General features: G+C 39.8%; 1 protein-coding gene and 1 long non-coding RNA gene across 2 annotated transcripts in view; one reads left to right on the top strand and one right to left on the bottom strand.

Moving 5' to 3' along the window:
* Positions 1–1,128: 1,128 nt before the first annotated feature.
* Positions 1,129–1,690, top strand: LOC122060195. Its single transcript, XR_006134275.1, has 2 exons — positions 1,129–1,370; positions 1,488–1,690. It is a non-coding gene; the product is annotated as an uncharacterized LOC122060195 (long non-coding RNA).
* Positions 1,691–6,284: 4,594 nt separating this feature from the next.
* The window catches only part of LOC122059475 (pre-rRNA-processing protein ESF1), a 28,795-nt gene continuing 21,404 nt past the window's right edge, over positions 6,285–13,675 (bottom strand). Inside the window, exons 5-7 of the mRNA XM_042622267.1 lie at positions 11,477–11,605; positions 7,384–8,072; positions 6,285–6,878 (exon numbers count right to left, since the gene is read on the bottom strand). Of these exons, the coding sequence (XP_042478201.1) occupies positions 6,524–6,878; positions 7,384–8,072; positions 11,477–11,605 (1,173 nt within the window). The 3' untranslated portion in view covers positions 6,285–6,523. The remainder of the gene's footprint in view (positions 6,879–7,383; positions 8,073–11,476; positions 11,606–13,675) is intronic.

The following is a 13,675-nucleotide window of genomic DNA, read 5'->3' as shown; positions in this document are numbered from 1 at the left end:
TTTCAATCCAATCTGATCCGCCAACATATAGATATTGAATCAATTTTGTCTATATAACGGCTTTTGGCTTGAATATTTTCCCAAGTTCGGCCGACCCCACAATCATTGGACCAGGTCATTCACAGGATTAATTGGAAAGCCAGATTACTCACACTCGTTGTGAGTGGCTCCAAAGGTGTTGTCAATGTGTAATTCAAACACAAGCAAAATGCTTCATAAGGCGACCATTGGGACCCCTTAGAGGTTCCAACCAAGGAGCACGGAGATCCCAAAAACGCATAGTTTCTCCTCCAAAAATGACCTCTCCGGTGGGGGAACGCATTAGATATTTACCTAAACCAGTAGGTCCTTGAGCAGATCCCACGTTAGCCCCACTTCTTTCTCGAGAAGAGACGGGAAACGTGCTCAATATCATTTGATTGAATAGTTGACTCAGCACCTTGTTTGAAGAAACCCTCCACTTCAATTAGTCTTTTTTCACGAAAAGAAGACATGAGATAACAAATCCAGTGTTTCGCTAAGATTTCGAATAGCTGTCCCGAATTCAAGTTGATTATGTTTCGCTTCTTCCTCGAAGAAAGACGATCAAACAATTCCCAATCATGGTCCTTGCGAATCGGGATCATCCGTATAGAATACAAAAAGAAACTCCAGATATTTGATATCTTTCTCTTTGAATGAGATCTCAATTCCAGCTACGGTTTCTCCATGACAATTTAAAAATGGACCAACACCTTTGGCTTATAAAATAAGAAGTCATAACTCAACTTTAAAATACAATAATAAAGTTGGGGGTGCTTAAAATTCGTAGGTGTTGGGTTTTATGTCTTGTATTATGTAGAGGTCGGATCAGCTTTGCACGAGTAATTACTTTCTACATATGTTGACAAGTCAACACGTGTCTTCTTAAAGGAAATATCATAAAATATAAAATGGTCGACTGATAAACCCACATCATCTTCTCCCATTTATACTTTTTATAAATGCTTCATCTTCTTCTATTTAATAATAAAGTGAGGGATAGGTATGCTAATGTGGTACCTAAGAATTAGGAATGTTAGTGGTATTTTAACTGTATGATTTGATCAACATGAATTGAACCATTGAATAAAAAGGAGATGTGCAAATTTTCAATTCACGGTTGTAACACCTTTTCTCTCTCTTTCCCTCTTTTCTCGCCGAAAAGTCATTCATTTTACCTGATTTAGCTAGAGAAAGCAAAGTAGCTACAGATGCGGCGACATCAACATCTCAGCTCGACTCGAGATCTGATAGTTGAGATCAACATTTTCAACATCAGCAGCAGCTGCGGCGGTAACAGCGGTGGCGACAGCGACAGCGACAGCGGCAGCAGCAGCGGCAACAGTAGCGTAAGCCATCTCTCTCTTTCTCTCTACTGGTTTTACCCTTTCTTCTATCGATTTGCAGAGAGCAGCGTGAACATCGGTGGCAATTTTTTTTCCCCCCTTTTTTGTATTGATTTGCAGAGTGCAACTTGAACATCAGCAATAGCTGCGGGGACAACAGCGCCGCTGGTTGAACTGTTGCTGTTATTTCTTGGGTTTTAAGATTAGATAGTTCTATCTAGGCCTTAAATAATATGTTGTTCTTGTGGTTTCAATTTGGGAATTTGAATTGTTTAAATTCCACCATGGATTTATGAAGGAGAGGCTGGCCCTTTTTGTTTTTCCGTCCTCCCATCAAACCTTTAAGTTGGCTTCTTTTTTTTTCCAATTTTTATTGCCTAGATTGGTTTTGAGAAGTGGATTGTGGTTGCAAGGTTGGTAATTTTTTTCGTCATTCGTTTTGATATTTTCATCTACTTGCTGCAGTAGCAGCAGCGGCGTCGGCAGTCGCAGCGGAATCGACAGTAGTAGCGGCATCGGCAGCAGCAGCATCGGCGACGGCAGCGGCATCGGTAGCAACGGTGGCATCGACAGCAGCGGTGGCGGTAGCAGCAGCTGTAGCGGCAACAGCAGCGTAAATCATCTCTCTCTTTCTCTTTCCACTGGTTTTTCCCCTTTCTTCTATCGATTTGCAGAGAGCGGCGTGAACATCAGCAGCAGTGGCAGCAGCGGCAGCAACAGCAACGAGGGGTCGTGTTCGGAATCGGGATCTGGACTCTACCATTTCTGATGATTAACTTGCTGGCCCGAGTCTCCACCGGTGTAGCAGGAACTTTTAAACTTTCCGGCAATGGTGATGCTTTAGGCACACTGGCCGGAGAAGGAGAAGGGATCGTGGTTGGGGGAATAGGACCGTGGAGCAGCGGTATTGGATAGGTTTTGTAAGACCTCGCCGTATAAACGGATGAGATTTTTTATGTTTCATAACAGTTAAAATTCCGTTAGTATATTTTATTCTTAGGTATTAGGTTAGCATACATGTCCTTTTCCCTCAATAATATTTTAAAAAATAACAACAATAAATCGAATAAAATAATTATTATTCGATTCATAAAATATTTTAATTGCCATTTTCTTCTCATTAACAAAGGATAACCAAATAAAATACATTGCAATTGTTGGTTTCGGAAGGAGGTGGTTCTTGGCAGCGTAGAAGTAGAGCAGCAATAGGGGCGATGATGGAGGAGGGAGGGGGCTATCATAGGGGTTTCAAGAAGAGAGAGGAGGGTGGTGAACAATGGTAAGAGAAGAGGAAGCAGAGGGAGGGGTATCTCAAGAGGTGGAGGGGTCTGGGAATGACGGTGAGATGTTAGAAATAAGTACCCAATGTTGAGAATTACATGATCGATATTATTGAGATGCACTCCTTGGTTGAAGCAATATAAACTGATGAAGAAGATCGGCACCGATTGTTTAAGTCAACGAACCAAACAGGTTGAATCGTATCAAAATAGATACTCTCCTTAAGGTCTGAAATGCCCCCTACAATGGTACAATTGGGGATTCATGTGTTTTACCTCCAAGATAAAACAACCACTGATCTCTGTTTGATTGTACACAAACTATGATCCTTTGGGAGAGTAAGGCTATGCTCAATAGTTCAAAAGAATAAAATCAAACAATGATGGAGAAAAAAAAAAAAAAAAAAAAATTTGAAGTAGGGGTTGTCTTACTAGATATAGGAGAAGAAAGATCACCTTCAATGGGTGCTCCCAAAAACAATGTCTTTTCCATAATACATATCTGTTGACCATTCAGACATGCTTTCCAATAGTCATACCAATTGGCCACTTAGGTGCCTATTAGGAAGAGACAAACCTCTTCAACACACACTTTGATGAAATAAAATAATATTTTGAATCTTTAATTTTAAAATTATTAAAATATTCCAACATGAGAGCACAAGTATGGGAGGATTGGCTTCAAGCCATCTTATTATTAATGAGATATTATACATGGGAAAAAGAACCATAACGCCCAAATTGTGTAGAGTGTGAAAATATGGCATTGCCCCCCCTCCCCTTTGATGTGCACTGAATATGCTTTTGCGTGTCGTCCCATTGGTCCGCTAATCTGATGTTTCCTATGCCCTACACATATATAGACAAATGAATATATGAATCAAGAGCAAAACTAGACTACATACAAATTAGTTATCACAACATAAGGGACTACGTATTGGAATTGAAGGTCACTGATCCCAATTTCTGGATAAAAACACCATAATCAGTGGAATATTCCTCAAATATGCCGATTCTAGGGCTTTTTCATTCCGTTTCAAATTGATTCCAATCCAAATTGGCATTGACTGTTCCCATCATCGATTAAGCGTTTTAAAACCCTACCCTCATGTGGCTTCCTCTTTTTTCTACTTATCTCCTCTTTCTTCTACCTATCTTTCTGTTATGATCCCATATCAATCATGGGAGGCCTAATCCCACATCGGTTTCAAAAGAGATTTGATGTATATAAATTACTTGATATGATTTTGGATTTACTCACCTTGTAAGTCAGGTTACGAGATTGACTTCTTCCAAGTCTATATCAATAGTATCAGAGCAGGCAATCTTCAGTTCCAACCCTCACACGTAAAAGACAACCTTATACCACAGTGAAACTGAAGCTACCTAATAATTCAGAAGTGTGGTGGTATGTTACGATCCCATATTAGTCATATAGGGGGTTGATCTATGTCGGTTTCGAAAGAGATTTTATATTGGGTTGATTTGTTCTTGAGTTATCTTACTTTGTAAACTGGTTTATGAGGTTGAGTTCTTCCAAATTCTAAACACTTTCATAATTTTATTGCGGTTTAACACTCCCTTGTTCCTGTAATGTGATGATTTGAAATCCAAGTTTTTCTCATTTACTGTTGGGCTTTGAATATTAGCAATAGGGGTAGGTCTTATCAGATGTGAAGATAATTAAAATCTTTTCGAGCTATCGTAAGAAACACAATCTGGATTCTAATTCTTTTTATTCTTCCCCAACCCACCTCTCTTCTTTTTTCTTTTTTTTATTTTACTGGGACTTTGCTCTATAGATCTCAATTGAAGAGGATGAACTTGAAAGTTTCATCAACTACTTGGGGGTGAGGTTTGAGACCACGATAGGACACTTCTTCTTGAAAGGTCTTTTGATGACAAAAGCAGAAAAAAAAAGGCCATTATCAGGTTCTCATTAAGGAAAATGTTTACTATCAGGGGGACGTGGTCCTTGTGCCAACGCCCTGACCAATGCTAGGAGGGGTGTAGTGATCATTTTGCACATATTGCGTTAGGGCACAAGGGCACATTTTCGGACAGAAAATATGTCCCCTTATCATTTTTACCCCTAAGAGAATCTACACACCTAACCTGAGAGGGGAACTCAAATCACATGCATTTCAGGTAAATTCAAATAAAGGAGAGGGTTAGGCATGCCACCAACTAGCTGACTAGCAAGGTGCTCCAATCACATGGCTAGATGCAGGAGGGCAAGCAAGACTTTTTCTAAAGAAGGAGGAGAGAGACATATGCTTATTGTACCGGTTTCAGTAAGGTACCCACCATTCTTATTAATTTATTTTAAAAAAAAGTGAGAAAGTGAGAGAGTGAGAGAAACCTGAAAGGTAGCCTGGCACAAGGTGGCCAATAAGAGCCATCATGTAAGGGTGTCAATCGGTACGTTTTTTGTTATTTAGTTTGGTTTTGATTCGGTTTAAAAATTTGTTAGCGTCAACTGAAAACCGAGTCGATTCTGCTATTGTGTATTTTAACCGAACCGAACAGTTTCAGTTTGGAATCGATTCCAATTCGGTTCCTAGGCATAGGGGCAGAACTACTCCACCATTCAGTACATTGGGAAGGGACGGTCTCCTCCTGATTCCCAATTCCGTCTCTCACTGTGCTCTTCCTTCGTCTTTCCTGCTTTCTTTAACTTTATATTATTTTAATAACTAATAATAATAATAAGGGACAGGTAGGTTAGTGGATAATTTTTTATTTTGGTTAAAAACGTCAGTGGATGGTGACATATTGGAAACAATCACTCATCAATACCCATTAATATTCCATTATTTTGGATTTAAATAGCCCTTTGGTTCGGTTTGATTCTAACTGACGGTTCTTGAGGTAGATCTGAAACCGAATCGAACCAAATTTAATTTCAATTTTTTAAACCGAATTTCTCAGTTCATATCGGCTCTATTTGGCTCGGTCCAGGTTTCGGATTTTGGTTTCGGTTCTCAATTGATACCCTTACCATCATGGAAGCATCAACGAGAATAAGATTTCAGCCTTTCATGAGGGGTGGGACAGTCTTTTTGCCTGACTCTGCATCTGAACCAAGACCATGCTGCCTTTTATGTTTCTTTCCAACTCAACCCTACCCAACCCAACCCAACCCAACCCAACCCAAGTGACCAGGCAAGTGGATAGCATTCTCTTGCCAAAAGATAAATACCACCATATAACAATCCAAAGCAGGTCAAAACGTGGGCTGCCTTAAAAGGAGAAATGATCCAAAACAGAGCAAGACAAACGACAGAAAAAACATGTAGGGGATTCCAACACTACAGCATCATAGTTGGGCATTGACCAAGATCGCCATTCCAACCACCACCTCCCCCAAAAAAAATAATTTGCTTCCAAGTTCCAACTATTGATGAGGTTGTGATATATTTAGGCTTCTGTGTAAAATGCCCAAAGTATAGACACAAGAAACCAATTTTCATTTTCTAGGACAAATACTATAAACTTCTGGTACACAATCTAAATCAAAAAAGTGACCACTAGTAAACTTCAAATCTCAATTAGCATGTACCAACACCTCACATTAAAGAGGTCATGAGTTCAACTCTCCTTGGGACATTAAAAAGAAAAAAAAAATAGCTTGAAGTTATAAAAAATATAATTTTTATAGATGATCAACCGCATAACAGCAAATGGTAACATTTTAGATAAGATTCATATATAGTACCTTAGATCATTAGTTTTGTTACAACAGATTTAATTTAGCTCTGTTTACCTGCATTGCACAAAAATTAAGCCGCCTAACAATATAACATGAATAAAACCAGTCTCTGAAAAACTGTGAATTGCTAATTGCATACTCCACCCAAGCCAGTGAACGAGGTACTATGTTCTAGCCTTTTTCTTAACTGAGTGTTGTAAGGCAGAGAGTCTGTGCTTCTCTTTCTTCCTAGAAGTCCCATCCGACAGCAACGGTTCATATTTCCTGGGTGCCAGATTATTTTTAGGCAATTGAACTTGTTGGGCCTTCTTCTTAATTGACCGAACTAAGGAAGACAGCTCATGCTTCTCTTTCTCTGACTGCACATTATTGGACAGTGATTGATCGTCTTTAGTTGATGCCAAGTCATTGGATGGCAATTGAGCTTCCCTGCCTGATTCCATCTGCCCCCGGCCTGAAACATCTGCGTGGACACCCTTTTGCTGCTTCTGTGCCATCTGCCGAGCATAAGCTGTACTCCTGCAACATACAGATTTTTAAGCTAAACCGACTAATTATGGCAAGTTTGATGCTCATGCAATCCAATGAGGTGAATGTTCCTTCTAATAGAGTCTCCATCTCGAAGGTAATAACAATTTTTAATGGAAAAATCTGTCATGAACCGTAGGGAATGATGTTTTCAGTCTCTGTAGGTTGTCACAATATGATTAAAGGGACCCGACTAGTTCTTCTAATCTGGCAGCCAAAAAAGAACAATGGTCTCTCTCCCCTAACAGTAAAAGCAATGAGATTATGGATGACAAACTGCAACCCTACAATCCTGTCAGCACAAGTGAGGAGATGATGATCTCACCCCAACCGCAGGCATAGACAATGAGGACAGTAGTACTGTCCTCATTATGCTCACCGTTTTCCTTGGCAATAAGCCCAACATCCAATCCTTTTGGCGGAGATGATGGTCCACATACCTTTTACATTGTGAATATTTGGGCTTATTTTAAAACCTGCAAAATAGTTTACATACCTTTTAAAATGTGGATCTGTGGGATCTAACGCAAATAAAGGAGAGGTGAAAAGAGATTGAAAGCGTGGATCATTATAGTCTGTGGATGGGAGCTTGTCTGCCATTGGGATCTCTTCCCCTTTCTTGCCCTTAGCCTTAGCCTTTTTATGTTTCAAATTGTATCCCTTCAGACTCTGGTCTCCCAAATCATCATCAGCCAGAAGTAACTCGAGCTCAGCTCTACTTGCTTCCTGTTCCTTGTCTGTCCCCTGCTGCGGCGTTACTTTTTTACCATTTCTCAGTGGTGGTTCTTCAATGAAGAAGTCATCAGGCTGTTCAGGCACTTCTCGATCAGTATCACTACTTTCATCCTCTGATGAGTACTTGGCATTTTTCTTCCTAGCCGCCTTCTTTTCACTTCTCTTTCTGAGGTAGGACTCCCAAACAGTCTCAGACTTCTTGTCCTTTTTCTCAAGCATCCGCTTACTTACGTCCTCTAGGCCAGTATTAAAAGTAACCTCCATATCCATCGCTGCCTCCTCACCATCTGAACCATCTCCAGACTGTATAAGAGCACGATACTTTTCACGTTTATCAAGCTTTTTGTCAGATTGATCATCCAAAGCTTCATCATTCTCCTCCTTCTCATCATCATCATCAGATTCTCCATCATCGGAAGCCAGAAATTCTTTTAACTCCAACTCGGCTAGCTTTAGAAGACGTAGAGAAAGAAACCATGAGTAAGGAAACAATTTTACAGCATATCAAACCTCACATAGGTAGGAATCAGTTTAGTCCTCAACTATCTTTCCACATGAACATAATTTGAACACACAATCCATGTTCATTAGAGCACAAAGATAACCAAAAATCAATAGCACAAAAAACAACAACAGCAGCATCCAAAACCTTATCCCAACTACATGGAGATTCCAAGCAAGGATGAATGCAAGGATCCATGCAAAAAGATTGATGGATTATGGCTATTTATAATAAGTGCCAGATGTCAACTTGACGCACCATTATAAATCAGGCCACAGGCTTATAACGACAGACTATAATAAGGTACCGGCTGTCTACCAAACATACCAATATAGGTCGATCAAGCCAAAGTGTGCCTCCTCAAAATCCTCTCTCTTTCCTCTCTTCTTTTCCTTCCTCTCTTCGTCTCCTCTCTCTTTTCTTTCTTCTCTTTCTTTCCCTCTCTAGCTCACTAAATTGGGGCTTTGGGGATTCCTCTAGTTGGCTGAGAAATCCAGCCCCTTCCCTACTTTATTGCTCTTAATCTTTCCACCAAACAAAAATCCTATTTTCCTCATTTAAAAACTTCTTATTTTCTCTCCAAATCTTACCCTATGTCTTCTGTTCTGCCATAGGAGAACAACCATTATATTTTATGGGACATGATTTAGGACTCTATTTAAATAACAATTCAACGTTTTTATGTTCACAGGGGAGCCGTCGGGGTAAAGCACATATCCCCGAATCTTGTGTCGATTCGAGAAAATGCTTTCGGGCTTCACCCCTTTTGCACTAAGAATGCTTTCTATTTTCTGTTCGACAAGCAGTTGCTTGCGAAGTAAGGCTTCCTTGTTTGCGAAAGTAGTTTTTCCTGCATTCCCTGCATTCACATGAGCAGATAGACGCAAATCCAGCTCCTCCCTCCGTTGGAGGTCCAAAATCAAAGGCTTGTCAAACTGCCGGTCCATGTCCTCTTTTGAGAAGACGGACCCTCATCCATTGGGGCCAGGTCAGCCGCAGCTTTGGATGAAGAGGCGCCTCTCAGGCCCTGCGCAATAAAAGCTGCGAACAGTTCGTAACATTTTTATATATTGTTATTAACATCATTTTTTAAGTCTGAAAATTTTCGACCTTATCAGAGAGTTCAATTAATAGACCAAATAATTCTGTTGTTGGGACAGTGCTGCAGAAGGGGCTTCTGTACCCAAGATTGAGAGTAGGGAAATCCCAGTGTAGAAAAATCTACAGCACAAAGATGACCAAAAATCAATTACAAAGATGAGGAAACAAAATGAAGTTCCTGCTAGCCAATTATGATGCCAAAAGATCTTGGTCGCCGAGGAAATATCATTACCCTGAGCTGCAATAGATGGGGACAGTAGTGGTATTTTCTGAGAGTCAGTGGCAAAAGTGCCAAGTAATCTTTGTGTTGACGGCGAACATCAAAGTAACTACTGCAAGCAACTTACATAATTAGGATAGAAGACCACAGCATGGAGTCATAAAGCATTGGGTTCTATGTGATTTGGGCTGTATTTCTCTCATGTGAAGATTGAGACACACTATCAGATGGCTCCCAGCAGGCCACAGCCCACAGAGAGACCCCAGCCGGCCAGCCCACAGAGAGTAGTAGCAAACAAAAGGAAGGATTTTTTATTGCACCCATTGACAATGAGCAAAAATGTTGGAAAAGCCTCTAAACATAATCTACCAATTGATCGTTAAGAATCCGCTGATCATGCTAGCTTTGGGCTAAAAACATTTTTTGAGGTAGGTCCAATCTCCCAACATAGAGTATGAAGCAACTTATACTACTCATTCATAAACCCTATGTTTCATGACAAAGGAACCAAATACCAATTGTACATATCAGAAACAAAATCCTGTCCAGCTAAATAAAAATTATACTAACTAGAGTTATATGTCTTGTTACAATGCTAGGTAAAATATCAGGATTGATACAAGTTTCCGAACAGAATTAAAAAGTATATAGGAAGGACTATTTAAAAAAACAGTAAGTGCCTTAGTGTGGCTAAAGTTTTAGCTTATTATGATCATTACCACAGATAAGGAATTAGCAATGGTGAAAAGATATATATATATATAGACTCACTAGAGTGAGGATTAATCCATATGCATTTAGAGCAATCATTGGAATCATTAGACAAGAAAAGGATATTTTCTAAGGAGATAACGAAAGAAGGAAGAGCAACTCCTAGGAGTAACTGATCACGATGGAATATTGCTTTAGAAAGCATCGAGAGGATACCCTCCAAGGTGAAAAAGAAAAAGAATAAACAATGAAGACAAGGAGGGATGGCTAGAGAGCTTCCAATCATAGCAGGTTCAAACTAGGAGTCAGATTAGCTGTGATCCTTTTGCATTAGAAAAAGGTGAATACACTAAGCACAGCAGGAGGTTTAGGAGTTCTCAATCACAGTAAGTTTCTACCAAGTGGAGCACAAGCTCGGGAAAAAAAATCATATATGCCTTTCAAATTCTCTTGCAGTCTATATATTTTATATTTAATATTTATTTCATTAGTTATTAGAGCCTACTGTACCAAGCTAGAAAACAAAAAACCTTTGCAACCGAATGGATTTTATTAGTTATGAAAGAGAACAGGTTAGGGCCCCAAACCTTGGATCACGTTCTGAAGTTTCATAATTGATTTCTGTCCAAGTTTCCTGCTCTTTTCATTGTGGATTCATCAAATTTGTAGATCCTATTGCCTACTTCTCCGATGTTTGATTAGATAATTTGGTCTCATTTGTAGGATTTTATTTTTTGGCTGCCCTGGTGCACCAAGGGTCAGAAAATTTGCATTGTCTCTCTTAGTTATAAATGTCTGATCATACATGTTGAAACTATAGAGGGATTTCTGAGAATCAAAAGGTTTTACTGAGTTTTGTAAAACAGCACATTTCTTTTGGGCTCGGAGGGGGGGGTGGGGAATTGTATATTCAAAGAGGGCACTGTAGGCAAGATGGACAGCCATGAGATAATAAGCCTAACCTTTCTCTATATCGGTTCAATTATCCATAAAAGAGGCAGAGCTAACGATGAAACATGTGACAGCAATGTTCCACTCGCTATTTAACCATATGACTTTTTCTCATCAAATCAAGGATATCTTCCTATATCCCTATCATTATAATATATGGTCTTCTTCATTATAGAGGGATTACAAAATGAAGATTGCCTACGTTTTCTGGTCACCAAAAAGAAAAATATTAGTTACAACGTTGACAGATATCAAGATAAACACAAAATAAATTCCACAGTAGAACACATCAACCCTTGAATAGAAACACCAGTTAGAAAGCCAAATTAAGCAATGGCAGCTAAAAGTTGGGAGAGTCAGTTTACTAACCTGATCAACATTAAAATTCCGTTTCAAGGTCTTTGCACGTTGCGGTTCATCTTCATCCCAAGTGAGATGAATTTTACTGTGTTGCAGTGCGCGACTATGGAAATCCAAACCATCATAGTTTGTGGGTGGCTGAAGCAAAAAAGAAAAAATAATTAAGCACTTTTTTATATCTAGAAGTCTCAATCAATTGACCGCACAACAAAAGTCATAAGCAATATGTGTCACTTCCAAAACTATCTACATCTGATTACATTACTATTATACTTCCAAAAGACTGAAACATGATTGGAACCTTCCGTAAATGCCTCCCCACTCCCCCAAAGAAACCCCCAAATTCTAGAACCTCTTACTAAACACTTTCCTCCCTCCAGTTAACCACATGACCTTCAGATGCTCAGACAATTCAATAACAACCACTGATACACAAGGATTTTCTAAAAATTGGACGGGAACTATAAGGAAAAATATTTAGTAGCTCGGATGTAGTGTATCATATTAATAAGAGCTACAAGAAATAGTTCGCAGATGACTTCCTAGGAATTTTTGGTAGCTTCTCATATGTGTCCTAAGTCCTAAGATGTACAAAAGCAGTGCCACACCCAAGTGTTAACATCAGTGTTTTAAAAGTAGGAGATTGACTCATTAGCTGGCCAGCTGACCTAAGTGGGTAGCCCAATCAATACTAAATAAAATGAGACCATAGGATGAGTTGGTGTACGATGTCTTGTATTCCGTCACAGTTTAATCCAAGGAGTACTGGAGCAGGCACCTTGACAGGCAGGACCGCCGTCCGGATTAGGGTTTTTCGCTATATATTTGTAGCGAGGGTTTCTTTCTCTGTAATGCAAGAAATACTGAGAGGTGTGAGGGCGAGCGTTGTAACTCTATCATCTATTGATAGTGAAGCAGGATCTCATCTCACCGAGGACGTAGGCAATCTTGTCGAACCTCATAAATCTATATGCATTGCTTGTTCTTGTTTTTCCATTATCTTCTACATCGTTTTAGGGTTGCATTTCTACAAGGATATTGGTTGAAGTCGCCGTCAAAGATAGAGAAAAGAGTGATGCAGAACACTGGAGTGAAACAGGTTGACACCTTCCCATGCCCCCTCTCTTCTTCTCTTTCTTCTTCTCCAACTACCCTCCTCCTTTGCCCCCTCCCTCTTTTTCTTCTTCTCCCACCCTCCTCCATTCTCGACCCCCTTCCCCTCCACTTCTGTTTTCCTTATCCTCTCAGTCTACCCCTTTTCTTCTCCCCTCACCCCGAAAAATAAAAAAATAAAAAACAACAAAACAAAACAAAAGGATTTGGGGAAGGACTCAGGAGAGGGCAAGTGCTTCCCGAATTGATTGGCAAGCATTGCTGAATCCGGGTCCACATGTATGGACACATGATTTGAATGTGAACTGCCCAATTTGAGTAGGACAGAATGAGAGAAAGAAAGGAGGGAGGGAAGAGAGAGATGGAGGGAAGATAGAGGACATACCTGATTTCAGATTTGAAGAAAGAAAGAGAGGTTGTTCTAGGGTATTTAATATTTTTTGTTTGAGGCGTTACCAACTCTCCACGCCCATGCCTCCCAAACAAAAAAAAGGGGGGGTCCTTCTATGCATCACTACAAAAAGTGAGGCATTTTTTCATGTCACTCTTTTTATCCACTCCTAAAAGCCATCATGGTGAGTAGAGGTGAAGGGGAAGAATATACTTCTAATAGAATCTTGCAAGGGACATGGTGTCCAACTTGGCAAACATCCCCTCCCATGGCACTCGCTCCAGCAGCAACATCAAAGTTTCCACCTCCGCCTCTTATCCCCCCCCCCCCCAAAAAAAGATTTGTCCCAGGAAAATGTCCCCAATTTTTATAGAGACTTACATTAACCCTTGACAAAGACCTCCAAAAATCAGAATTAAATTCCAAGTCTACATGTGTATTTTATGTAACACAAAACAGACAGATTCTGCCAGAATCTGCTCTAACACGAATGAAAAATACACAACAATACCTTCTCGAATCCAAACTTTTTCTACTAGTCCAGAGTTAAACTAGACTCCAAGAGGAACAACCCATAAAAATTTCAGGGTTAAACTCCAAGTCTATCACAGCCTAACATAGTCCACAAGTTCAGTCACCGGATTCGGACATAATTTGCACTCCGATACTGTCAAAATCATAAGTCCCCTTAACAATACCAAATG

This window comes from Macadamia integrifolia, chromosome 13, assembly GCF_013358625.1.
Source record: "Macadamia integrifolia cultivar HAES 741 chromosome 13, SCU_Mint_v3, whole genome shotgun sequence".
Classification (NCBI taxonomy): Eukaryota; Viridiplantae; Streptophyta; class Magnoliopsida; order Proteales; family Proteaceae; genus Macadamia; species Macadamia integrifolia.
This window is presented reverse-complemented; position numbering and strand designations above follow the sequence as displayed.